Source organism: Pan paniscus, chromosome 8, assembly GCF_029289425.2.
Source record: "Pan paniscus chromosome 8, NHGRI_mPanPan1-v2.0_pri, whole genome shotgun sequence".
Taxonomy (NCBI): domain Eukaryota; kingdom Metazoa; phylum Chordata; class Mammalia; order Primates; family Hominidae; genus Pan; species Pan paniscus.
In genome coordinates, this window is record NC_073257.2 from 146,486,565 (window position 1) to 146,513,018 (window position 26,454).

At 59.9% G+C, this 26,454-nt stretch overlaps 1 protein-coding gene across 1 annotated transcript; it reads right to left on the reverse strand.

Annotated features, from left to right (window-relative positions):
• Positions 1–120: 120 nt before the first annotated feature.
• Positions 121–26,266, reverse strand: LOC117978083 (spectrin beta chain, non-erythrocytic 5-like). The gene is given in 49 exon segments (XM_063607207.1): positions 121–439; positions 1,672–1,828; positions 1,860–1,903; positions 2,025–2,116; positions 2,249–2,335; positions 2,744–2,815; positions 3,147–3,281; positions 3,599–3,700; positions 3,786–3,962; positions 4,212–4,401; positions 4,536–4,741; positions 5,004–5,159; positions 5,736–5,930; positions 6,178–6,382; positions 6,503–6,699; positions 7,340–7,391; positions 7,393–7,468; positions 7,471–7,513; positions 7,768–7,954; positions 8,153–8,409; positions 8,488–8,622; positions 9,542–9,688; positions 9,830–9,920; positions 11,526–11,698; positions 12,359–12,436; positions 12,675–12,863; positions 13,070–13,232; positions 13,479–13,600; positions 13,740–13,853; positions 14,642–14,756; positions 14,847–14,962; positions 16,884–16,979; positions 17,114–17,305; positions 17,420–17,569; positions 18,035–18,202; positions 18,614–18,718; positions 19,147–19,296; positions 19,476–19,679; positions 20,919–21,098; positions 21,321–21,431; positions 21,524–21,638; positions 22,453–22,598; positions 22,860–22,995; positions 23,380–23,537; positions 24,570–24,686; positions 24,923–25,123; positions 25,370–25,556; positions 25,920–26,074; positions 26,255–26,266. Coding segments are annotated over 49 exon segments (6,669 nt in total). The 3' UTR covers positions 121–426.
• Between the last annotated feature and the right edge of the window lie 188 nt (positions 26,267–26,454).

Below are 26,454 nucleotides of genomic sequence, written 5' to 3' on the forward strand. Positions count from 1 at the left end.
GAAGGGCCATGTCATTCTAGGCTCTTGGCTGTACATGGCAAGGGCTGGTACAGAGCTCGCTCATCAGTGTTCTTCCTTGAAGAGCACATTCTCTGCGTCTACCTGTGCTCAGAGTCATCCCTTCCAAGCAAGGAGGAGGCCACATGGGCCTGGGGTAGCCCTGGCCTTGCCTACCTGCTCTGCCGTAACACGTCTCCTCTTCACCCAGACAGGAATGCAGGGGGAGGCCAGGCAATGGCTGTTTCCTGCCACATGGTAGGACCCATCTAACCAGAAGGAACTGTCTATTCCAGAAGCTGGGCCTGGGGAACTGGGTTGAAGCAGCCACAGGAAGGAGCCCTTTTGCCTGTAGCTGAGTCCCATTCTGGTCCCTTAGATGTGTCCTCGCTTGTGCCCCTGAAGTTTGGTGTTGCACTGGGGTTCACCTCAGGGATCAGACCTGTTGGGAAAACGGAATGAATTTAGTAGGGTATGGCCACCCCAGAATCTTCTCCAAACAAACACTGGTGCCCCTGCCCTCCCCTGGACCAGCCAGCCTCCTAGAATAAGCGTGGGAGTGGATTCCAGAGCTGACAGGCGCTGCGGCAGCGACCACAGTGACGGGTGAGTGGGTGGGAATTGCCTCGACTTTCATAACCCAACTCGACGTCTGTCAGCTGGCCTAGCGGCCCCAGCCCTGGGTTAGAGACAGCAGAAAAAATAGCTGTCCTGGTAGCCTCAGGAGCCCCTGTGTCCAGGACAAGGCCTGTCCCATCAGCAACACATCATCTAAATCATATATTGGGCTCTGCAGGACTGGGAGCAGATGGTTACACTGGAGACCACAGCCGTGGCTGCCACCCCTCATGGTATGAGCCCTCCAGGCACACGGCTGTATATGCGTGTGCACGTCTAGGCACATCCTGGCATGGGGCCCATGCATGGAGGATTTGCCTGTCTCCGGTCCCTCCTCCACTTTCACCTAACCTCAGGTGTCCCCTCCCCCTGGAGAGCCTGAAGCCCTCTGGTTTGGAAGGGAAGGAGATGTGGGTGAGGGGGGTTGAGCATCGAAATGATGCTGGGATCTACAAGGAGGGACTGAGGAGCCAGGTAAGAGCCTCCTGCCCCCGCACATCCACCTTCGCATCTCCTCCCTGGCCTGCAGGCCGGGACGTGCTGGCCCTCTCCATTGCCATGGAGTGGGGATTGGGGAAAGCAGGGGAGGACCAGGTAGAGAACAGGTTGGAACAAGGGTGGGGCAGGGTCTGGCCATCCTGCCAATGTGCTGTGCCTTGGAGAGGGGAGAGGAGGGAGGAAAGTGAGGAGTGCGTGGGAAACAAACCCAGGCAGGCTCTCAGCACTGGGCAGAGGGAAACCTGGCTGCTCCTCCCACAAGCAGCCGAGCAGGAAGGGCACAGGGAGCCCGGGCAACTTCGTCTACAGGGTCCCCACACCAGAGCATGGAGTGAGCCCTGGGAGGGGACCACTGTTGAGTCTGTGGAAATCTGGGCTTTGTGGCCTGGATTCCTCTCAGCTGAGAGTGGGCAGGGGCAGCTGAGGGTTCCAATAGCATTTCCCTACAGCCCAACAGAGTAAGTCTGAGGCCCAGAACCTCAGGCTTCAGAGGACAGTGCCTGCCAGCCACTGAAGCCCAGGGCTCCCCGCCCTGCTTCCCCCACCCAGGTGTCCCACCTAAGTAGACATCCAGGCCGGGCATCCTTGGTCGTGCACTCATTCAGAGAGCTGACAGGTTTGGCTTTGAGTTCTGGGCTCAGACTCTGGGCTGCAGAGCAAGGGAATAACCACTGTTAGCCCGGCCCAGACCATCTGCAGGCGCCAGGTCTGGCTGCTCCTTCCTCCAGCTTCTGGAGGCTCAGCACAGCCTTAGGCAGCTGCAAACAGGATCTCTGCCCCACTGGTCAGCCTGGCACCCACACAGTCACAGGTCAAACTCCACTGTCCCTTTGGGGACCCCCACGCCTCCAGCCCCCGCTGAGCCAGGTGGCTGCTGGGGGCGATGCCGGAGTCCATGTCTCTCCACTCACCTTAAGGAGAATGTGTGTTTCCTGCCATGGCGGCCCCGCAGCCTCTCACACCGGGCTCCCGTGAGGTCAAGGAGGGCTATGGAAGCTGCTTTCTGAGGAGAGATGAGAGGCAGGGGTCACTGTGGCCATCTCAGCTTTTCCCTGTGGGGTCCCTCTGTCCTGGGGCCCCTCTGCCTTGTTTCCCAGCACCCTGATGTCTGCATCTCCCCTACCCCGCCTGGTACCTCCGCTGCCATCCTCTCATCCAGGAACAGGCTCAGAGAGCTGCCCTGCAAGGTCCCGCGGCAGCTGTCCCAGGAGCTCGAGCTAGGCTGTGGAGAGGAGGCGGGAAGGTTGCATGAGCCACACACAGGAAGCCAGAGCTAGGGCCTGTCCACGCCTCACCGTGTGTCTGGAGCTTCCCAGGAAAAGCGGTGGATTGGACCAAAGTCCCAATGGGGAAAGGGAAGCCACAGAGGGGCTCTGACGGAAAACCAAGCAGAAGGGGAAGAGCAGGTAGGGAGGAGGAATCCCAGCACCTCCTGGGGGGGTGGGTAGGTGGGGGTGGTGGCAGAAGCTGGGAAGGGTCCCAAGGAGCCAAACTGCCTGGACAGCATGGTGGGGGGTGGCATCTGCCCAAGTTCACAGTGCAAGGGTGCCAGGCCCAGATGGCTCTTTGAGCCACTCAAGTGCTGCTGCAAGTGGGGAGCTGCCTGGAGAAGGAATCTCCAGGCACTCACCTGCCTCCCGCCAGGCAGCAGGTGCTGCTTGAACTCCAAAGACCCCTCCATGGTGGGGGTACCCTTTGCATCCTGAAAATGCAAGATGGGGCCCAGAAATGTCAGGACCAGCACCCTCAGGAAGGTGGGCAAGGCACCCACTGCCCCCGGCTCTCTTTATTCCTCCCATCCAAGTACTAACCAGGCCTGACCCTGCTTAGCTTCTAAGATCAGATGAGATCGGGCATGTTCAGGGTGGTATGGCTGTAGACAGCCATCTTTATTCCTAATGACCTTCAGCTCCTGTGCCCGGGCTCCCAGCACTGGCTCCAGGGTGTGGGCCCTCACCCCCACAGCCCCAGCCCCACTGCATGCTCCAGGGAGACCACGGCGGGGGTGCCTGCAGCCCCATGGGGACACCTGCCTGGGGGTCCCTCGTCTCAGCCAGCTGTGCTCCTAGCCCCTGGTGTCCAGAGGGCCTCCACTGAAAGGATGTCAGCGAGCTGCCAGCTCTCCCGGGCTTCAGCTCCTGTGGCTGCAGCAGGAGCTCCTGTTCCATCTTGGGGAGTGGGCAAGGTGGGCAAGGTGAGCCAGGTCAGGGAGACCAGCCACACCTCGGGTTCCCGTCTACCTCCCCTTCCCCAGCCCTCCCGGTCAGAGGGGGCCTGCCTCCCCATCACTAGCTCTTTCAGCTTTGGCTCTGGAAGCTCACACCCAGTCCACAATGGTGCCTCTCCCACCACCGCAGCTGGCCAGGGAAAGGAGCAGGTAAGGCAGGGCCGGGTGAGGGCTCAGTGCCCTGGGAGACACTGACTTGCAGGCTGAGAGGGACTGTTCCCCCACCAGCCCTCAGCCCCTAGCCGAGGCAGTCGTCACCTCTGTCTTCTGCATTTGGGCAAACTTCTCTTCCTGGGCTGCCAGCAGCTTTTCTAAGTCCTGGTGTCTGTGCAGCAGCAACTCCACATCTGACACTGAGTGCTGGGGAGAAGCATGTTCAGGTGAGGCCCAGCTTGGGGGGCGCCCAGAGCCTGGTAGCCAGCTAAGGGGCAGGACCCCCACTCACCCCATAGTCGGGCTTCAGCAGGAGGCCCTCCCGGCAGGCCAGCCAGGCCTCAGCCTGCTCCAGCCTCTGCCGAAGCTTCCGCAGGCCCCAGCTCTCGGCACAGCGTTGCCAGCGCAGGACCCAAGCCTCCTCCAGCTCCTGCAGCCGCCCTTCCAGCTCCTGCAGGCACTCTGTCACCTGGTGGGGAGGGGCTGCTATGGGTGACAGCTTGGGTAGGGCTCCCACCATGGGCAGGGCAGGGCTGGAGAGCCAAGTGTTAATGGAAGTGCAGAGGGAAGGCTGTGAGACCCGCACCTGCCCCTTCCCAGCCTCTCTCCCTGCCTGCGCCCAGCCTTCCTTTCCCGCTGGTTTCCATGCCTGTGAGGGGCCCTGGGCAATCAGGCTGTATCCCGAGCCCAATCCCAGGCCCACCCTCTGAGTTCACACCTCCGCAGACATGAAGTGGCTGTTGTCCACCAGCTGCTGTCCTTCCTGCCGCAGGTCCTGGGCTTGAAGGCGGCACTCCCTGATTTCTTGCCCCAGCTCTTCATGCTGCCCAAGGAGCTGCTCAGCCCCCGCCACGTCCTCAGCCAGCTCCTCGGAGGACACCAGCTCCTGCCTCTCCTGTGCCCATGCTCTGTGGGGCAGGGAAGGGAGCTGTTGTCAGGGCTGGCTGGGGAGCAGGGGAGGGAGGGTCCAGCTCCCCCAAGAGCCAGGATACCCCCACCCCACAGGGTAGAGCTGAGCCGGCAGCTGAGGTAGGACACCTACAGCAGTTCCTGGCAGTGCCTGAGGAAGGCATGGCCCTGTGCAGCCTGCGCCAGCCACTGGCCTCGCTCCTGGGCCTTCGCCTGCATGGTGGCCCAGGCCTCCTGCACCTTGGCCAGGCCCCCCGGAGCTGCAGGATGTAGCTGGCCCAGTCGGCAGGCCCCCGTCTGTACCCGTGCCACCTCCTTCTCCATAGCTTCCAGCTCTCTCTGCAACCAGAGCATGAGATCAGGCCTCAGTCCCCCAATTGAGCCGATGCGTGCTCTGCATTCAGGAGCACCAGGCCTCTCTGAGGAACCACCTCCACTCTGCTGCACAAGCTGGGCCAAGTCCTAGGGCCCCTCGGGGAAGGATCTGGGTTTCTGGAGAAGACGCTGAAGCAGGCTGGGGTGGGAGGGCTGAGACAGATCCCCTCAGCCACCGCCTTCGGGCAGGGGCTCAGACAGGCAGGCTGCAGGGCGTGGGCCTCACCTCCAGGCGCCTGTGCTGTTGCTGCAGGGTCCGCACAGATGACAGGCTGTGGCCTCCGTCCTCTCCCTTCATCAGGGCCGTCTTCTCCTGCATCCTTCCCTGGAGCTCAGCCGCTGCCTGCTGAAAGCTGTGGACCTCATGGGCTGCAGCCAAGTTCTGGGAGAGGAGAAAGGACCTGGTCAGGGCTGTTCTCTGCTCCCAGGATTCCTTTCTCCCTGGAGACATGGCCTTCTGGGCCACCTCCTTTTGAACAAGGAGGACCATGGGGCTTGATGTGTCCCCAGGTACAGAAACCATCCTCCATGCTGCAGCCCTCAGTGAACGTGATGATACGGGTCTGCGGCAGGCCAGGGGGTGGGGAGGGCGGGGAGAGGAGAGGGCCTCGTGCATCTCAGGGAAAGGCAGACGCGAGGTGTTGGGTCCACGTGAGGGAGCAGGCCGGGTCTCGGGGATCTGGCTGGCCCTGGCAGTACCACCTGCAGTGCCTCTCATGGGGCTGGGGGACCGGGTCAGCTCAGGAGGCAGCCCCAGCCCAGGACCTACAGAGATGGAATGTCCTGGGCTGCAGCCAATTCCTGGAAGAAAGCTGAGCAGGTGAGGGAGAAGGCGCATTCACTTGAGGCCAGCAGGGTGTGTGTCTTGTTGGAACCAAAGCCTGTGGTAAGGAGGGCTTAGAGGGATTTTTTGAAGACTCTGACACCCCTTAGCTTGGCCCGGCCTGTGATCACCTACCTCTGTGCGGGCTTTTATTGCTTGGTCCAACCTCTCCCAAGCGGCCTCAATGCGGCTCCTCTGGGCTTGGATGTGGGGATAGCGCCTGGGTGCACCGCGCTCCAGGGTGCCTGCCAACTTCCTCAGGGCATACACCTTGGCCTGGCCCAGGCTCTGCACTTCCTTTCTGAAAGCATCAAACTTCTCTTCCAGCACCTGCAAAGGTATGAGACCCAGCAGGGTCACTCGAGATGGTATCATGAGCTCTCAAAGCTCATGAAGAGCTCAGCAGACTCTGATGGCTCTGAAATCCCTCAGCCCAGGTTCTGGAACCATCGGGATCCTCCCTAGGACACCCTCTCCAGGCTCCTTTCTGCTGACTCCCCAGCAAACCTTTCATCCCAAGGCAGGCCTTCCTCAGCCTCTGCCCACTCCCCGTGAGGTTTGCTCAGGAGTAACTCACCTTGACACCCTCCAGGTCCTGCCCGTAGTCCTGGGACTCGGCGGTGGCCGCCTTGGTGGTCAGCCAGACATCGAGGAGCAGGGTCTCTCGCTCCAGCTGGTGTAGCTGCAGCTGCTCCTGCAGGCCGTGCCCCCTGGCCTCCGCCCTCCGCAGCAGCTCTGTGTGGGCCTCCCGAACTGCCTGCAGCTGGGCTAGCACCTTGGGGCTGTGGGAAGAGAGCGACAGTCTGGACTGCAGCCCTTCCTTTCCAGGCTGGAGCAGTCTCCTGCCATCTCTGTAGGGGGCTTCTCTCTGCTCCTTCCCGAATGGTGTGGCTTCCGCCCACCTTTCTGGGTTCTTCCTGCTCTCCAGGAGTGCTGCTGTCTGCTGCAGCCGCTTGATGCGTGGGCTGAACGCTTCCAGGTCTCTCTTGGTGGCCTCCAGCTGCCGCAGAAGGGCCTGTGTGGCTTCAGCACTGTGGCCCATGTCCTCGCTGTCCAGGACATGGCCCCGCTCAGCCAGCCAGGATCCCGCCTCCAGGAGCTGGGGGTGACAGAGTGGAGATCCGTTTTCCCGGGGCACCCTCCAGGGCTCAGGATTTACAGCCACGATTCTCAGCCTGGCTGCACAGGGGAATCACCTGGGAGCTGTCATGCTCCCTCGGCCTGGCCCCACTCCTAAGCAGCCTCATCTGGTCCGGAACACAGCCAGAGCGGCAGTGTTTTGTAAAGGGTCCAGGTGATTGTTTTTTTCCATGCAAAATAGACATTTTATTCTTGGTTCATAGGCATAGATTTTGTCACTTAAAACCAAGTTTTAGCAAATATTCCTTGCAGTGTTTCTCCCTTTCATTTATTAGCCTATTTACTTCAGTTTTTCTTCCTTTACAATTGTATTCACCATTGTGAAGTAATTGAGGTATAATTGTCCGAGTGAAGGTTCCAGGTGATTCTCATGTAAAGCCCTGGTTGAGAACCACTGATCTAGAGGGAAAAAAGACAAAAGCCAACCCAGCCAGCAGCTGTGTTCTGGGAAACATGTGGAAGGAAGCCCTTGGGGGCAGGAGACCACTGAGTGGAGGAGACGAAAGGTGCCCAGGCCAGGAGCCCCGGAGTGACCTCCCGGCCGCACTCGCCCTGTGTTCCAGGCCTGCCTGCTGTGCCCTGCCCATCACTCCCCTCACCTCAGTCAGAAACTGCTGGGCCTCCTGAGCCTGCTGCAGCAGAAGCCGCCTCTGCCCGCAGGTGGGCCATGGCCTTCTCCAGCTGCTGCACCCGGGCGGCCACCTCGTGGGCGGCAAAGTGCCCAGCACCACCCGGGTCAGAGCCTCGTGGCTGCTCATCTCACTCTCCAGGTTCTGTGGGGGAGGAGGCAGGAGGATGCGGATGTCGCTGACCCTTGGGGGACTCCCACAGTTGTGCTTGAAGTTTCACGGGACCCCACTAACTTGTCCCCAAGGAGTTCCCTGTCCCCATGACTCCCAAAGAATCCAGGGCATCCCCAAAGCCCCCACAGGCAGAGAGTTCCTGGCTGGGCCACAGAGAGTGCCATTTCCTTGGCTGAGAAGCCCTGCTCACGTGCGAGGCCGGCCCTTCCCGGGTGGGCCCACACCTGGTGCTGCTCCTGCAGGTGCCGCACCGCACTCAGGCTCTGGCCACAGTCCTGGGCAGCGGCCAGAGGCAGCTTCTCCTGCACCCAGGCCATTTCCTCGTCGGCATCCCTGAAGAACTTCAAGAGGAGGCTCCGGGCCTCCAGGGCCATCCTGCGCTCCTGCAGGGGCTCCCTCAGGCTCTTGAACCTGCAGCGGTGGAGGGTGGGACCAAGGGAGGCAGGGACCAGGGTGTCAGTATTAGGGATACCTGGTGACACAGATCACCCAGCTGTGGCCCTCACCATGGGCAAGGGGAGAAAGTGAGAAGACATCAGTTAAGAGGGCAGGGGTGGGGGTCCCTCCAGGAAGGCAGGGAAGAGAAGCTGAGGGCACGGGTGGATCTACCTCTGAAGCAGCCGCCGGGCCTGTTCTTCCACATCTTGGGTAAGGCAGTGGCCTTCCCTCACAAAGGCCTGGGCCTGGCCCAGCAGTGCCTCAGCCTGCCTGGCCTTCTTGTCCACTGCTGCCTCCAGCTCCCTCTGTGTGCCCAGGAGCTCGCCCACCCGAGGCAGGGCCTGGCCCACAGTGGGGGCTCTCGGCTCAACCTCGATGGGCTCCAGCCAGTTCTCCAGTTTCTCCATGCTCCGCCGCAGACGCAGGGCCTAGGGTAGGAAGTGAGGTAGGCAGGAGGGGAGTGGCCTGGAGCCCGGCCAGCCACCCCTCGGCCTGCACAACCTCACCTCACAGGCCTTCTGGAGCTTGGCCACCTTCTGGAAGTTGTCTTGCAGCTCACCGCAGAGTGCTCCCAGCTACTCCAGTCGCTCCTGGATGGCCTCCGAGGCTGGGTGGCCCCCCTGCAGCAGCCTCTGTCCCTCCTGCAGCCACAACATGAAACACACCTTGTGGACTCAGGACTGCCAGTACCAGGGCACTTGTGTTGACTCTGACCACCAGCACTAGAGCTGCAGAGTCCCTGCGGTCCAGCTGCATGATCTTGAGCAACTTTCTTTACCTAAGCCTCATTTTCCTCATCCGTATCATAGAGAAAATAATGGTTATTTTGTTTAAATGAGATAAGTCATGTAAAATACTTAGCAGGGTGATTTATATCAGAGGGAGCCAGCCTGGGGTCAGGACCTGCCTTTGCAGGTGGAAAAGAGAATGTTTTAAAAAGTGCTATGCTGGGCACAGTGGCTCATTCCTGTAATCCCAGCACTTTGGGTGGCTGAGGCAGGTGGATCGCCTGAGCTCAGGAGTTTGACACCAGCCTGGACAACATGGCAAAACCCCATCTCTACCAAAAATACAAAAAAGTAGCTGGATGTAGTGGTGTGGGCCTGTGATCCCAGCTACTTGGGAGGCTGAGCTGGGAAGATCACTTGAGCCTGGGAGGCGGAGGTTGCAGTGAGCTGAGATCTTGCCACTGCACTCCAGCCTGGGTGACAGAGCAAGACCCTGTCTCAAAGTGGCTATGTTTTGACTCCTTCGCTCACAGGACTGGTGGCTATGTCCTGTTCACATCAAAATGTTATCTTTAAAATTACTGAAAAGGTGCCATTTTTGGAGAAGGTGCCCGCCGCCCCCCCCCCCCCCCCCCCCCCCCCCCCCCGCTGCCGGAAAGCAACTTCTTCTCACTACACTTCTGCCTAAACAACCGCTTAGCCAGGTGCCTGCACACAGAAAGTACTGGATAACGCTGGCCAACGTTACTGTGGTTCAGCACCAGCTCTGGGGCACTGTCCTGTGTTCTGCCTGGAGAGCTGTCCCACCACCCTCCTGCCTGCAGGGCCTCACCCGCTGCAGCTCCTGCTGTTGGTGCATGCTCGCGTCCAGCTCCGCCTGGAAATTCTGCTGCTTCTGTAACTGTGCTGGCAGCATGGCTGTGTCCAGCAAACCCTCCTCCAGGGCCACCAGGTTCTTCTCCCTCAGCCACGCAGCTACCTGGGCACGTGGGGAGGACAGGCCTGCTGTCCAGGGCTTTCCCCTTCCCCTGACCTCTGGGATACCCCAGAGGAAGGGTGGCCTTTCCCTGGGTCGACTCCTTCCCCACCATGACCGCCTCCCTCTCCAAGCGAGGCGAACCTCCTGGGAGTCCTGCAGGAAGGCCTGCAGCTGCCGGAGCCCCTCCAGGAGATGGCGGCGGGTCCCGGCTTGCCTGAAGAGCGCCTCCTTCCTGCCAGGAGGAGAGGCTTATGGGCCTGGAGCCACCCCCGGGGCCAGGTGGGGTGCCCGTCCAGCCTAGGCTTTCTCGGGTATGAATATACTCCGAGTCTGGAGTTTCCTTTGGAATAAAGGTACATTGCACTCCCCCTCTGTATTTGTGTCTGTTATGCGCCGGATTTTGTACCCCCAAGTTTGTTTTTGTTTTTGAGACAGAGTCTCATTCTGTCACCCAGGCTGGAGTGCAGTGGCACAATCTCGGCTCACTGCAACCTCCACCTCCCGGGTTCAAGCAATTCTTCTGCCTCAGCCTCCCGAGTAGCTAGGACTATAGGCTCACACCTCCAGGCCCAGCTAAATTTTGTATTTTTAGTAGAGGCAGGGTTTCCCCATGTTGGCCAGGCTGGTCTTGAACTCCTGACCTCAAATGATCCACCTACCTCGGCCTCCCAAAGTGCTGGGTTTACAGGCGTGAACTACTGCACCCAGCCTGTACCCCTGAGTTCTTATGTTGAAGGCCTAACTCCAGAAGTGTTTTTGGAGACAGCCTCTTTAAAAGAGGTAATTAAGTGAAAATGAGGTCATATGGGTGGGTCCTAATCCAGTGTGACCTTATGAGAGGAGGCAACTGGGGCAGACACAAGCACAGGGGGACGATCTGCCTCCTGCAGGAGGGCAGAAGCCAGGGGCTAGAAGTCAGGGTGGCACTGTGCTGGGGGAAGCTGAGCCTGCCAGGAACCACCTAAGGTGACTGGGGGAGGGGGTGGTGACAGAGACCAGCAAAGCAAAGTTTGCATTCTGTTAATTCAAAGACCTCCACAGGTACCCAGGTGTGGTCCACCTGCAAGAATGGAGAGGGGGTGGCCCCGACCACCGCCAGGACACCAGCACAAGGAGCCATGGCATTTGTGGGTGCTGGTTGGCTCTCTGATCGGCTCTCTGAGAAGGACAAAAGCCTCCACCAGTCTGGGATCTGGCTTTTGACCATACCTGCCTTGATCTAAAAGTCTGAGGAGCTGCATGAAGCAGCCAAACCTGATGAGCTTTTACAGGGAAAAAAAACTGCAGAGCTGGGGTCTCATGGGCCATGCAGGTCACATGCATCTGTGTCTGAACTTCAGTTAGATGAGCTAAGACTTCTGCTAGCCTGCCTGTGGGGCCAGCACAGTGCTTTCGTCCTCATCACAGCTGTTAAAGCCCAGGATGTGAGGCTCAGCTGCCGTGAGGAGGAACTTGTCTGAGTCCTGCCATTAGTGGGCAGCACAGGGACTCAGGGCTGTGACCCTGGAAGGCCGATGCTTGACCTCTGTGCCCTGCGACCTTCCGTTTCGTGAGATGATTTCCTCTTGGTCTCCTAGCATAAGCCTCTCTTTAAACTCCCTTTGATCTCAACTGAATGAAGAAGGAAGTGGGATTTTCCACGTGGTGTTTGATGTCCATAACAGGCAGACACATTGCAGGGCCAGGGGTGGTGGGGATCCCCGGCATCTGACCTCAGTCCTTGGACAAGGCTGGTGAGCCTGGGCCAAGTAGTGGAAGGGTGGGAAGGGAAGAACCGGGATGCCAGATGCCTGTGCCAGCCTGCCCACAGCACCCCTCACCCCAGAGCCACCACTACCTCAGAAGCATGGCCTGGCACCTGCCCAGGGCACTCTGGGCCTCGGGGTGCCCACCCTGGTGCAGGCCGTGGGCCATGGCCTCCAGAGCACTGATCTTTCCCGCCTGCACCTCCAGGTCCCGCTCCAGCATCTTGTGCTTCCACAGAAGGGGCTCCATGGGGGCCAAGGGGTCCTGGTGGGAGTGGGGAACCCAATACTGTCCATGAGCCTCCCCCTCCCATCCCAGGCTACCTGCCTTCCCACCTAGAACCATCCTACCAAATGCTCATCCACAGAGCGGCTGCTCTGCCCAAACACATCCCTCACATGCCTCAAGGCTGTTTCCAGCTTTAGGACAGTGATTCCCAGCCAGGGGAGGCATTTGGATTAGGGATCAAGAGCCAGAATCTCTGAGGCAAGCAGAGCTTTTTCATGTAAGGTGAAAGCTCCCTCCTCTGCACTCCCTGGAGGACCATGTTAGTCCCCAGTTATCCTCTGAGGTCTCCTATAAGTTATACTCGTCTGCTTCAGGGTTGGGGCAGTGGCGGGAAAAGCCAACCTCTAGGCATTTGGGAAGCGAGGAGGGCAGGGGTGAGGTGGCAAGAATGGGTCAGGCCCACACAGGCACTCTAGAAGCTCCTTGGTGTTCGCGGTGGGGCCTGCCCACAGCTGCATGGGAACTGCTCTAGATGACGGGTAAGTAACTGCCCAGTGACGGATGTGGCCCAGGGTGGGGAGATGGCCCAGAAGGGGAGGATCCCTGGCCTAGGGAGCTCAGGCAGCACTGGCTGGTTTGACCCCTAATGCTGCTCTTGTAATTCCCCCCTCCTGCCCATTCCTGCTGGGCACCTACCCATAGACCCTCACTGGCTAGGGAGTCTTCCTTGCTGCAAAGCCAACGTTCCATCTTCTCCACTGAGCTCAGAAACAGCTGAGAACAAAGGAAAAGGCAAGAGACAGTCGGTGGAGGGTCCAGCCACTGCAGTTGGAGTGACTGTTCCAGTGGCACAGGTTAGGGAACCAGGGTCCTGGAAGGCAAGAGTGCTGAGTGGTGGGGAAGTCCCTGGCACAGCAGCCCCTCCAGTCTTAGCCTTGACCAGAGGCTGTGGGGTCAGCGCAGGCCCTGTTCGGGGGGGCAAGATGCAGGCTGGGGATGGGACTGTGCCTGCCTGTAGCTCCAGGGCCTGCTGCAGCTGTAGCTGATGCTCCTGCCAGGCCCCTTCCAGGCTGCTCAGCTCCTGTTCTAAGCCAGCCAGCACCTGGCAAATGTCAGAGCTGAAGGGGTGCCCCACTGTGAGCAGTCGCTGCCCAGTGCTTCTGGCCAGGCTGATGCTGTCTGTCCAGGAGTACAGCTCGGCCTGGAACAGGACTGGGCTCAGATCACTGGGGGCTGGAAGCAGCCCAGCAGGCTGGAGAGAGGTGGGGAAGCAGCTGAGGAGTGGGAGGCTGGAGGAGATAGGCAGGGCGGGACACTCAGGAGGCCCAAGAGCAAGGAGATGAGAGGAAGGGGAGGGCAGGGCAGAGCTGAGAGCCTGGGAAAGGCTTGGGCCAGCTGCCCATTCACCTTGCACTCCTGATGCTCTTCTAACATACGCCGGGCTTCCACAGGGCTGCGAGGAGCGGGGCTCGTGTCCATCTGAGCCCGCAGCCTCTGGGCGCTGACCAGCAATTCCTGCAGTGTTGCCTGGAGTTTCTGAGCTTGGTGCAAGGCATCCAGCGCCTCCCTCCTGCCCACAGCGCTCATCAGCTAGTCGTCAGGCCTTCAAACCCCTCTCCCCCATGCCCACTGGTGTCTTCTGTCCCTTAATCCCCTCAACCACAGGAGGGCCCACAGGCTGGGAGTTACTGGGAGGACAGTACAGTTATTTGAAGGGTGGAGAAGGAATCCTAGGGGAACACAGGGGCTGAGGGGAGCTGTGGGGACTGAGATGCTGGAGGATGGGTCGGCGAGGGCAAGGCCTGCGGGTTCATACCGCTTCTGGGCCCTGCTCCGGAGCTGCCACCAGCTCTCAGCCACCTCCTGCTGCCTGTGCCTGAGGCCGCGGGCTGCCTCAGGGCTTCTTTGGCAGAGGTGGCCCACTTCACGCTCTAGGGACTGTGGGGGAAGCCGGGGTCAGAGGCTGGGGCAGGGGAGCTCTGGGCCACCCTGGCATCCCAAAGCCCCTCCTCCCCACTTGTGCCCAGGGTCCTACTGAGGAGATGCCCTGGGCCCAGCTCTACAGCCAGCTACGCACCTCCACCTGGGCCTGGATGGGGTGCACTTCCCGCTCCAGCTCCTCGTGTTTCCGCAGCAGCCTCTGCACGCTCTCCAGATCTTTCCCACAGTCCAGGGCCTGGATCAGGGCTTCCTGGAGGAGGGGCACGGCCAGTTACCTGCTGGGCCTTTGCTTCGGCTCCTCCTTCCTGGCAAAGGGCCCAACCAGTGGCTTCTGTGTGCACAGCAAGTCCCCAGCGTGATTTCCTGGCCCCGACTTTGAGGGCCAGAGATCTCTTCCTTATGTGAGGGGGACGATTCTGAGGAGCAACTCTGGATTTGGAGTCTCCTCTGAGGGAAGAACCTCACGTGTGTGCTGCTTCCCTGTACAGTCTCATCCCTTGAGGAGCGAGAAAGAAAATAGAGCAAGGTGGACAGACAGGCCTGTGCCGTCATTTGAGGGCAGAAGCCAGCGGAGGAAACAGCCAGGCATGCCCAGCACAGGCAGCAGCACCTGTTTCACACAAGGGCTTCCTAGACCGGGTTCTAACTCTGCCAGATTCCAGCCCGGAGCTCTGTGGTTATGTACACAGTCCCAGGGCAAACCTCCCGAGGGTTTGGGCTTCCTCAGGGATGGGAGGAAACAGAGTGTGTGTTTTCTGGCCTCTGGACCTGCCATGTATCTGGGGACCAGATCTGGGGGAGAAAGGAGACAGGGAATCCCCCACTGAGCTTGCAATGGGTGCTTCTATGGTCCTGAGTTGATCCCGAGGGCCAGCCCATCAGATGTCCCTGGTGCAGACTGCTGGGACCCACCTCCAAGTACCCAGCTGAACAGGAGAGGCCAGTGAGCGGGGAGACGCATGGGAGACTCTAGGCAGCGCCCCCTCCCCTGACTGCATTTGCTCACAGCCCCCACTGGGACCTCTTTCCACCACGTACCTTCTCCTGAATCCTCTTGGTGACATTGTCCAGCTCTCGGGACAACACGTGTATCTCCAAGGCCCCTTCGAGCTGCTGGTGGTACCGGAGCAGGTTGCCATGGAAACTCGCCCACCTGGCCAAGGGGTGGTGGTGTCATGTGGAGCCTGAGGTGGCCTTCCACCCCTCTTCCCGGCCCTTTGGTTCTCCCCAGCCTGGGACTGGCCTGTTGTGGAGCTGGCTTCGCCGCTGGCAGATGATCTTGACTTCCTCAGGGTCCCGGTTCTTGAGCTGCAGTGACAAGTCACTGATGCTCCTGATGCAGGCATCACCCACTGTGTCCTGCAGGGGAGGTATGGGTGAGGGCATTGGCACCCCCCACGCAGAGCCCCTTCTTCCCACCTCAGCAGGCACTGGAAGCATGCCTGGGCCCCGGAGCACGAGGAACTGCATATTTGGGCAGTGGGAAGAACTGCCTCCTGCCTCCTCTACTGCAGCAGGTCCCTGAGGTCACCCCGTCCAGGTGAAGTGAGCAAGATCAGCTTGGAGCCTGCAGCCCCAGAGTCATCTCTAAGGCCAGAAAATGGGATCCCTGCACTGGGTACCATGTAGGAGGGGGAGAGTGGGCACATGCTCACTAACAGAGACTCTTGAGACGGAGTCTCCCTCTGTTGCCTAGTCTCCCTCTGTTGCACTGTTGTTGTAGTGGCACAATCTCAGCTCACCGCAACCTCCACCTCCCTGGTTCAAGCGATTCTCCTACCTCAGCCTCCCGAGTAGCTGGCACTACAGGTGCCTGCCACCAAGGCTGGCTAAGTTTTGTATTTTTCGTAGAGATGGGGTTTCACCATGTTGGCCAGGCTTGTCTCAAACTCCTGACCTCAAGTGATCTGCCCGCCTTGGCCTCCCAAACTGCTGGGATTACAAGTGTGAGCCACTGTGCCCAGCCACAGAAACTTTTAAAATGAAAATTCAGCTTCTTGGTTGAAGAGAAGCAAAGGGAGGTTGTGGAATGGAACAGTGAGCTCTGGCTTCCTGGGGTTTGGGTGTCCCCACCCCAGGACTCGTCTGAGCTGAGGCTGGTGCTGCTTGGACACTGGATGGGGTTTAAAGGTACACAGGGAGGGGGTCCACCGCAGGGTGTGGTTGCAGATCTCCTGCCTCTGGCATCTGTAGAGCTTGTTTAAATTTCCAAAGCACTTTCCTATGAAGTGCCTCATGCAAGGTAGGCAGGGAAGGACATTCCCCTCCTTTTATAGATGCCGGAGCAGAGCTCAGAGGCTAACCTGGCTCCTTTGTGGCAGAGCCAGGATTCAAGCCCAGCTCCTTTAGAGTCTAGCTCTCTTCCTACTGCAGCATCTGGCACAGCGTCTGTGAAATTCCACCATTAACAAGGGATGTCTTAGGTGTAAGCACTGCCGCCTCTTAAAAAGTAATACATACATGTACCGGGGGACAAGGTTAGCACATTTGGTCTTTAACACCTGATTGTCAATACATTTGCCATTTTTTTCCCCTGTATACCACATAAGAGAAATAGATGTTTGGTGTGTGCATGTGTGAGGGGGCGGGTGTGGGGTGAGGAGAAGACGCTGAGACGCTGAAATAGTCACACTGAAGGTGGGCGCTGATTATCTGCCACACACATAAGAGAAATAGATGTTTGGTGTGTGTATGTGTGAGGGGGCAGGTGTAGGGTGAGGAGAAGACGCTGAGACGCTGAAATAGTCACACTGAAGGTGGGCGCTGATTATCTGCCACATCCAGGCATATGTCCTATCATTTTAAGATTTTTTGAAATAATTATAGATGCCCAGGAAATTGCCAAAGTCCTGCAGAGAGGTCCCTGTGCCCTTCCCCAGCTTCCCTTACAGCAGCATCCTATATAATGATAACATTAAAACCACAAAGCTGACGTTGGTGTAATACTACCAACTAGACCAGACCTCATTCAGATTTTATTAGTTTTTGCAAGTACGCATCTGTGCGGGGCAGTGGGGGATAGGTCTATGCAGTTTTATCACAGCTAGAGACTCACGTACCTGCCACCACACACGTGCTCTCTTACCTCTGAGGTGGGTGCTACCCCCATTCTAAAGAGGAAGGAGTGAAGGCGGGTGAGAGGAGGGAGCCTGCCCGAGGGCGTAGGAGGAGCAGGCATGGTGCCCACGCCCTGCTCTACAGCCCACACTCTTTCCCTGCTCTCAGTTGGATTTTCAGTGCGGGATGCATGGCCAACCTCTACCCAGCAAGGTCCCCTTACCCCGGCCGAGTTTCCTCGGAACTCGCAGAGCCGCCGTCGGAGCTGCAGGCAGTGCTCCAGGTCCTGGCCCAGGTCACCAACATTCATCTTCATCTCCTGTGAAGGCGGAGGGTGGGGAGGGAGCGCTCTGAGCACCAGCCCAGGCTCCTGGCACCTGCTGCTGGGGATCCCTCCTGTCAAGGGAGGGCTCCTCCCCCCATCTCTCAGCCCCCACCCAGCTGGGGCTACACCTTCTCCTGGATCCAGGCCTCTGCAAGGTCCACTCTCTGCAGGAACTCCAGGAAGTTCCGCCTGTCCTCCAGCTCCTGGCCCCTGAGGGCCATTGCCTGCCTCAGGTCCTCCCAGTGCTTCCGCAGGCCCTGCAGCTGCTGGGAGACCTCTCTGGCTCGAGGGTGACCCTGTGCCAGGAGAGCCTCTCCCTTCTGGAGGGAGAGAGGGGACACAGGACATCTTGCCTGCTGCACTTCCTCCTAAGACTGACATGGCCCCTGGGCCACACTTTGGGGCAGGCATGGGGCTGAGGGCCCTGTTGTTACCTTGGCAACAGAGGTCATGACCTCCTCATGGGCCTGGACTTCAGCCTCAAAGGCCTGGTGTTTCAGCAGGGGCTTCAGCTTATCTCTCAGGTCCCCAGGAGGGATCGGCTCCTTCAGCTGCTGGGCCCACGCCTGGATCCAGTCCTCAGCCTGGTGGGGGTGGGACATGAATGCTGCAATGTTCTGCAGCCTCAGGCCCCAGACGCCACAGGCCTAGCCCCCAGCCATTCCCAGGAGGCTGGCCTCAGGGGTTGGAGGGGCAGCACCTGGTAAATGAGCCCTGAAGGTTCCAGCTCCGGAAGGTTGCTGCAGGAGGCAGCCAGGCAGGGCCTTGGGTGGGCTCTCGTTTTGGAGGTGTGGCCCCTACTCCTGGGGCCCTGGGCTGCTCTGCTCCCTTCCCCACCTCTCTTGCCCTGGCGCTGCTAGAGCTCGGGACACTGGTGGGGTCTCCACGCAAAGGGGCTTAGATCCCATGTTCTGGGCTCCAGCACAGCCTCTGGGAAAGCCATCCACCCCCGAACCTGTTTCCGTCTCACAGTGTTGCGGTGTGAAGGCGGCTGAAAACTGTCGAGTGTGGTTCCAGTGGAAGGCCCTGGGCTGGGGGTGCCCTCTGACCTGGGTTGCGGCCTGGGTGAAGCTGGCCATCAGCAGGGAGGCATGCAGGGCGTGTCCCCGGCTCTCCGCCAGCTCCTTCACTCTCACCCAGCGCTGCAGCAGGATGGGAAGCTGGTCCCGCACCCGGGGGCGCCGGAGCGTCTTCAGCCGCTCACGCAGGGCTGCCTCCTGTGGGGCAGGGGCACAGCTGCTGCTCTCCCACCCTGGGCTGGGGCAGGGCCTGGCCTGCAGGGCTCACAGTCCTTTCTTTGAGGGCCCCGGAGCCCTTACCTCAGCCCCATATGGCTGAGGGGTGTCTGATCCTCCCAGCCACAAGCCAGACCAGTCTGCTCCCCAAGGACCACACGGTGTGGACAGAGCCGAATGCCCCGTGTGGGTCTCTGCAGTGTGGCCCATCTCCCCCTGGGCCCTCTTCTTGAGCCACACGTACAACTTGCTCAGTCAACCCCAACCAGGCCCCCAGCCTCGCAGGCTCATCAGCACTGCCTCCAGGAACGCACCAAGCGCCCCGTGACCCCCTTCAGGACTCTCTCCCAACCACCACATTCTGACCACGCCCAGGCCTCCTGACTCCATTACCTTCTTGTCCTGGGCAGTCAGAACCTTCAGGAAGACCTCGTGCTTGCGAATCAACTGCTCTACCTCTTCCACCGAGCTCCCCAAGGCACTGGTTTTCAGGGAGACCTGGATCCACAGAAAAGTCAAAGAGGCCACCAAGCCTTCCAGCCAGCCAGCCCCTCCAGCTGCAGTCTGTGCCCATGGGCACTCTGGGTATGGCAGGGCCTTAGGAGTGCCCACTGAGCTTGGCATGGAGCTGTGAGGAGTGGGAGTCCAGGTTGGGAGGCTGCGACACCTCAACCTCTGCACCATGTGGGGAGCATGACCAGCCTCTGGCCAACTTCCTTGGGGCTCAGTCTGGGATAGGGGCTGGGGATGTCAGTGGACGCTCAGGGGCCTCAGCACTTCACCATGGCCACCTGGAAGGACTTGTGCACAGCTGCCTCATATTAGAGAAAAAGCCAGAGAGGCGGGAGGAAAGGGACTCAGCAGAGAGGGGAATGGAAAGGAGGAGCAGGAGGCTGAGCGGAGTGTGAGGGCGGGAGGGGACCTGCCTCCTGGCCCGCCAGGATCTCCTCCAGGCGGCCGCACTCTCTGAGGAAGAGCTGCTCCTGCTGCTCGGCCTGCAGCCTCTCTTGCTTCCGTGCCCAGGCCTGATACACCTGGTCCCGCTGGTCCTGCAGGGCTCGAAGCTCTTCCTGGACCTGGGGATGGACACATGAGGAGCCTCAGCTGGGGAGGGTGGTGTGGGTGAGGTGAGGACTGGATCCTGAGGGAAGCTCCTGAGGAGAGGCCAGCATGGCACAGTAGGACGGGGCACCAGGTGGCCAGGCACAAGCTTGGTCAGCTAGGGTATGTGGGGGCACCAGGGGAGGGGGTCCACCTCCTTGGTGGGTGTCCCTGCAGCAAGAAGTGCCTGCTGGCCCAGCTGGGTGGCCTGCTGCCACAGCTTCTCCCGGGCCTCCAGCTCCGCCCGGAGCCACTGGTGGGCACTGAGCTTCAGCGGGCCGCTGCTAGGCTCTTGTGAACTCTCCTCCACCTGCAGGTCCTGGCGCATGCGGGCTGCCCAGGAGGCGTAGTCACGCACCTGATCCCAGGGACACGGAGGGAGAGCCGGGTGAGGGCTGGGCTGGGCAGCAGGAAACCAGGTGCTGAGGCAACTGCAGCCCACCTGAGTCCACTCACACAGCCCAAGCCGACCTGGGTCAGGGCCTCGGGTGAGGCACGTGTGGCCCTTTGTCACTTGGTTTCTCCGTTCTCATCCAACCCGATCCTCCCAGAACCACGAACCCCCTACATGAGCCAGACACTCACCACGACACATCTCTGCCCTTTGTTCCTCCTGCCTTCCCGTCTCTACAGAGCTCACCTGGATGAGGCCATGAGAGGACTGGCGGCTAGCAAGATCAGCCCCATCAAGACTGCTTGATGGGGAAAGAAAGTTCACCTGCTCTTCAAAGGCCCCTTGGCCGCCTTTGCCTGGCAAAGCCTTCCCTGGTATTTGACATTGCACTGCTCTCCTTGTTCTCTGAATTACTAATTTAACCCTTACAGTCTTCTGCTGATTTGGGTACAACTATACAAGATTGGTGCTGGAGGGACTTCAGGCCCTTGTCCAAATATCTCATTGCATGGAGGAAGGAAGGGTAAATGGCACAAAGAGTCTTGTAAACTCTAAGTGCATGACAAACCCAGGGTTAAGTGCCTTGCTCAAGCTCACATTGCTAGCAAATCAGCAGAGTTAGGTCCCTAAACTCAAGCCTTTTTGCAGTGTCAGTTTGGGCCTCCTGGTCTGCCAGGTCCCAGGACAGTGGGATGCCGGGGACATCCCGTGGCCAGGACCTACTGTCCCAGTCTGATTCTCTGGGTTTCGGGCTCATCTCCCCAGGAAGCAGGGCTCCATGAGGGCAGCAGTTCCACTGTCCATAGCTTCTATATTGCCCTCCTCTCTCCACCCGTGGCTTCAGCAGGGAGCTGAAGACAGACATTAAATAGATACTGACTGATCCAGAGGTCACTGTCTAACATCTGGGTCTCCAGTTATGAGCTTTCCTTGGCAGTCCTTACTCCCAGCCCTGGCTGGGACGCTGCATGACTGCCCTGCCACTCACCTTGCTGGCACTGACCCAGACCCTAAGGTGTCACTGCTACGCCCATGTGCTCAGCCCCTGACCAGCCAGACTGACATCCCGTGTGCTTGTGCTCTCCCACCCGAGTCCATGCTTGTTCTCCCTCCGGAGCTGGAGGGCCTCATGCGTGCATGCCCATGCATGGTGCAGCACACACACATGCACACACACGCCACCCAAGGGGCAGGAGCCCTCACCGCCGTGCGGAAGCGGGCCAGGAGGCGTGCCCGCTCCAGCGGGGCCCTGCGCTGCTCCATGCGTCGCTGCAGCACTGCCCACGCCTGCGTCACAGCTTGCTGCCTCTGCTGCACCGCATGGGCCTGAGGCCCCGGACACAGCTTCTGCACCCTGCCTGCAGTCTCCAGCAGTTCCTGCAGCTGCGGGAGGGGCAGGGAACAGGGAGGCAAGGGTCATGTCCTCCTGATTATCTCGCAGATGTATCCCTCACCTGGGAACTCTGGCCCCCTTGGGCCACGTCCTGCCATGCACAGTAGGCCCATGGGAGGCTCTGAGGGAGAGTGGAAAATCTAGAGGAACAGGCGGGCCAGCCTGAGGGGGCTGCAGGGGCCTGGGTCGGAGAGGCAGCCAGCTGGGCTCACCTGCCGCTCGGTGCCCACGAGTTCTCGCTCCAGCCCCTGGTGGCTTCTCAGCTGGGCCTCCAGCCCACGCAGGTCCCGTGCCACATTGTTGGGGAGGCTCGTGGCTTTCTCCTGAGGAAGGGAGAATGCCGAGGAGATGCGGGATGGAGGGTGGGCACTGAGCCTGGAGTGTATCCACTTCTAGCCACCCCTCCGGCTCACACCTGGACCTGGGTGAGGACTTCCAAGAGATCTCTGTGAACTCTGAGGGTGGTCTCGGCGTCTCGGAGCGCGTGGCCTCGGGCCTGGGTCAGCTCCCACAGCTCCGACCAGGCGGCCCTGCCCACGGCGTGTGGAAGACCAGCCGGGGATCTGCTGCCGGGCCGTCTCATTCCTCCCTCCCGCTAGGCCTGGTCAGCCCGCTCCTCTCTGAGTTGTATCGGGACTTGCCCAAAGCTCCTCCTTCTTAAAACCTCTCCCGCCTGTGGCCCTGCCTACGCACCTTCTTCCTGGGAGCCTGTCTTCTAGCTTTACCATGAATTCAGTGCTTTGCTGCTGTAATGCTCGGCACTGCATGGTATCTGTGCTGTGATACTCCTTACATCCTGTGCTTTGACTCATAGTGCGTCACCCAGGTTATGATCACAGACGCTTTGTGGGCAGAGGCCACATCTCTCCGTTCCTCGCTAACTCTGCAACTGGCTGAGCTCCTAAGGCTTCTGCCAGGCCAGGCTCTGGGCTAGGGGTTATGAGCAAGTCATGACCTTGCCTCAAAGCTCACAGGCTGGGAGTGGATCCAAATCAGCCAAGTGGACAGCTAGGAACCACACGAGGCATGGGCTGTCCCGAGTGAGCACAGGAGCTGGGGTAGCTCAGGGGAAGGCCCTGATGTCTGGCCCCACCATCTTCCCACAGCTCCTGCTCTCAATCCTGGGAGCAGGACTCTGACCTGCACACCCAGCCTCACCTCCCTTCACAGACCAGATCCTGTGGCGGGCTCAGCTTCTCTGCAGCTAGGCCCCCTGCAGAGCCCTGTGGGCAGCCAGGGCCAGCGTGGCCCTCACAGCATGCCATCCCCTCTTACCACTCTGGGCCCTGCCTGCCCAGCTCCTTGCCCCAAACCCCATGCTGGCCTGGCCCGCTGGGCACTCACTGCAGATCCTACTGCCTCTGACGGACCATGGGGCCAGCACTGTGCCCACGCTCTAGCAGGCTCTCTGCCAGCAGCCGGCAGGTGGCCACCCGCTGGCTGCCCATCTCCACTTGGTGCTGAAACTTTGCAAACTTGGTGCAGAGGTGCTGAGAAGAGGGGAGTGGGTGACAGGGTAGCCCCCGGCTGGTTAGGCGTCAAGCAGCCTGGGAATTGAGGCACCTCAGTGCCCAACTGGGTGATGTGGGCTTGGACAGCCACGGCGTCTGCCCGCTCCACTCAGGAGGCCCCACCTCAGCCAGGGCTCGCCGCTCTGCTGCCACCTTCTTCCTCCACCCTGCCAGAGCCAGCTTCCCCACCCCATAGGCTCTTCCCCAGGGCACCCTCCTTGACCCTGGCCCTCTTCTCACCAGGGCGTGCTCGGGGTCCTCCCCCAGGCTCTCCCCTCCTTTGGCTGCCTGCTTCTGGCTTGCCAGCCAGCCCTGCAGGTCCTCGGCCTCCCTCAGGAACTCGTGCAGCCTCAGGGTCCCCTCCAGTTCCCGGTCCCTGTGGTGACAGTCCGTGGTTCCCCAGAAGTGAGTTGCCCACCCCCCTGGGGGCCAGTCGGGCCAGCCAGAGGGGCCAGTCTGAAAACTGGGGTTACTCATGGTCTCTGTCCAAGCCTGCGGCTCACGATTCAGGGAGCAGTAGACACAGCAGTGCAGGTGTAGGGGCAGAGGAGGGTGTGGACGTGGGGAGATGGACTGCAGGGAGTTGTGGGGCCTCACTGAAGAATTTATGGAAAGAGGTGAGCAGCACACACCCTTCTCCCAATGCATCTCTACAGCCTGGGGTCATGGGTTCTGATTGACTTTGGGCCATGGCATGGGAACAGTCAGCTGTGGCTAGGCCTCCTGTACTCACTGATGAGAGGGGTTATGGTGTCCTCACCGTGTGGCCGCCAACCCCTGCAGTGCCCGCAGCTGCTCCCGGAGCCTCTCCCATACCACACGCAGCTGCTCAGGGACTTCGGGGCCAGTGAGGGTTTGGGCCGTCTGGTCAAGCTCCTCCATGGAGCTCCAGTAAATGGCTAGTTCCTCCTGTAGAGCCTATGATGCATGAGGACCCATGCCAGGCTCAGCCTGGGTGACTCATCCACCCACCTGTCCGTCCCCCACCCATCCAGTCACCAATCCCCATCCATTCACCCACCACTCACACGCCCATCCATCTACCTCAACTCATTCATCCACCCACCCAGCATCCATCTACCCATTACTGATGGAGTAAGTACTTATTGTTCCATAAAGTGAACACCTGGTCTGTGCCCACTGAGGGCTCATTATTTAGCAGGGAAAGGTGAATGCTGGCTAATCTGGGCCAAGGAAGGGAGGGCACAGGAGGCATTAGACTGGACCCCAACATCCATGTGTAAGAGAGAGGCAGAGTTAAACAAGCTGTCCAGTATAGCCGGGAGATGGGTGCTCCATGAGGCCAAGGCTACAGGCCTTTAGAAAGACCTTCTCTGAAGGTCCTGTCGCAGAACACACTGGAACTGGGGCTGTGCAGGAAACATGCCCAGACAGGAGGACAGTTCAGTGACAGCAGGAACCGGGACTGCCGTGGGCTCCAGGCTTTGAAGCTTGTGTGGTTCTGGGAGTCCGAATTCAGGAGTGAGGAAGGGGGCTTCGAGACCTCCCTCCCTTCAGCCAGGGGATGTTTGTGGGAGGAGGTCGGCTTCATGAAGGGCATTGGGTTAACTCAGAGGATGACGGGTAAAGCCTGGGAGGAAGACACCTGTGGGAGATGTGGAGCGGGCTGGGCAGGTGACCTTGACAGAGGAGAAAAGTGCCAGGGGTGGGGTAGAGAGGAAGCAAGAGGAGGCGGAGAAACCCCAAGGCCACAGGGAGAGGCAAGACTCGTAAGAAGATGAAGGGAGAAAGCGTGTACATCACAGTGCCCAGGTTGCCTTGGAAGAAGGGGCACTGTGGGATCTGGGTGGGCAGTGGGGATGGGGCTGTCTGCGTCTCCAGGAAGCAAGAGCAGGGCTCTGTGCCTCTGAGAGAGGGAGGGTGACAGCCCTCTCCCCGTGGTCCATCATCACCCAGACCACACTGCAGGGGAGGCTCAGGACGTGGTACCTGGTGCTTGTTAATGAGCCTGAGGGTGGCTGCCTCATCTCTGCCATAGTCCCGACTGCTCACCAGCGGCCGCTTCTCCTCCACCCAGCCCTCCAGCTCTGACACATCCAGAAAGTACTGCCAAGAGTGGGGCCAACTCACCTGGAGGATCTCAGACAGGACCCTCCGTCAGCCCTGGAGACATCTGCCCCTGCTCTCCAGCATCAAAGGGGCTTCTGTGCCCATAGGGGCACCCATCAGCTCCCAGCCCAGAGCCCCCACCACTGATCCGCCTCCCTGAGAGTCCCACAGGTGGCCCCTCAAGGAGCCCTGACTTCTGCCTCTTCCCCCAACCCCACCTCTCTGCATCCTACCTGCTGGAAAGTGACAGCCTGCTGCAGACACTGGGCCCGCGCTTCACATGCCCTCTCCAGCTCTGCCCAGTGGCCTTCCAGCTCCTGGCACTGCTCCACGATGTGTTGGGCTTGGGGGTGCCCTGAGGCTGCTAGGCTCCGCCCAGAACTCAGCACCCGTTGCACCTGCCCCTGGTGAGCTTTTACCTCCACCTGGAGCTCCTGCCACAGAGTGGCTTGAGAGGCTGCTGCTCTTAACCCAGGGGTGTCCGGAGCAGAGCCATGGATGTGGCTCCAGGACCCAATCATGGCAAGACCCCCAGGGTCAAAATAGCTGGGGCAGAGATTTGGAAATTGGGATACCCAGGGGTGAGGGCTTAGAGGCCAGGACACCTGAGTAGGGGCAGAGGGTTTCTAAGGTCTGGGAAGCGGATGTCGGTAATCCTGTAGGAAGAAGAGGGCTATTACCTTGTGCTTGTGGTGAAGGCTCTGGGCACCATTCAAGCACTCGGTATAGCTGGTGGGGCTGCCATGGGGCATGTGCTTGGCTACCCAAGAGAGCTCCATGTTGCTCAGGTGGCAGAACTGGTGCAGCTCCACTGAGGCCTGCAGCTGCAGGCCCCGGATGGCCAGATGCCCCTGCAGAAGCTCCAGCCTAGGAGGAGGAGGAAGAGATTGGAGAGGGTGGGAACAGAGTGAGCACAAGGCTCCTGGTTCTCTCCTTGGCCAAGCCAGGGCCCGTGAAGAACAAGACCAGGGAATAGAGCAAAGCCCCATCTGACAAAGGGAGGCAGTGGAAGGGCGCCAGGGCCCCACCTCATGGCCTAGATGACTCGCCTGACCGCACTGTGGGGGTCCTGCTGAGGAAGCATAATGGGGTCTCCGACCCTCCCATCCCAGAATGACTCTACTCATAAGGGAGGAGGTCTGGACACCCCGGTCCTGTGGGTGCCATCTTGTGGGACCTTAAATTCACATGGAGGAGTGACACACAGGTGGGTGGGAGGACAGACCCCACCTCTGGAGGTGCTTCTAGGTCTCTTCCAGGATGGCCGGGGAGGCGGCCACGCCATGGGCCTTGGAGGCGAGGGCAGACATCTTGGCAGCCAGGGTCCGGCTCTCACTCTCCAGCTGTTGGTGCCGTTTCTGCAGCCTCTGGCTGGAGCGCAGGTCCTGCGCTCAGGGGGACGTGGGCGAGACATGTGAGCATCCACCCATCATCCACTCTGAGCACTGATCACCCCTGTCCCTCCTCTTTCCCTACACCTCATACCCCTCCTGGCCCCCGGCCGAGGCCCAGGCCTCGTGGCATCAGCCCTAACACTCCCTTCTTGCCAGCAGGAGTTCTGTTACGAGATCAAGCATGGGGACCTGGCCAAGAAGTCCCTGGAGGTCACCGTTTGGGATTACGACATTGGAAAATCCAACGATTTCATTGGTAAGGGGGCATAGTGGGAACACCGTCTCACTGTGTGCCTGTCCTGGATCAGGCCACAGCCCCTCTTTCCTGGTCCATGGGGAAAGCTGGAGCCACGGACCACCTGCCCCCAGGT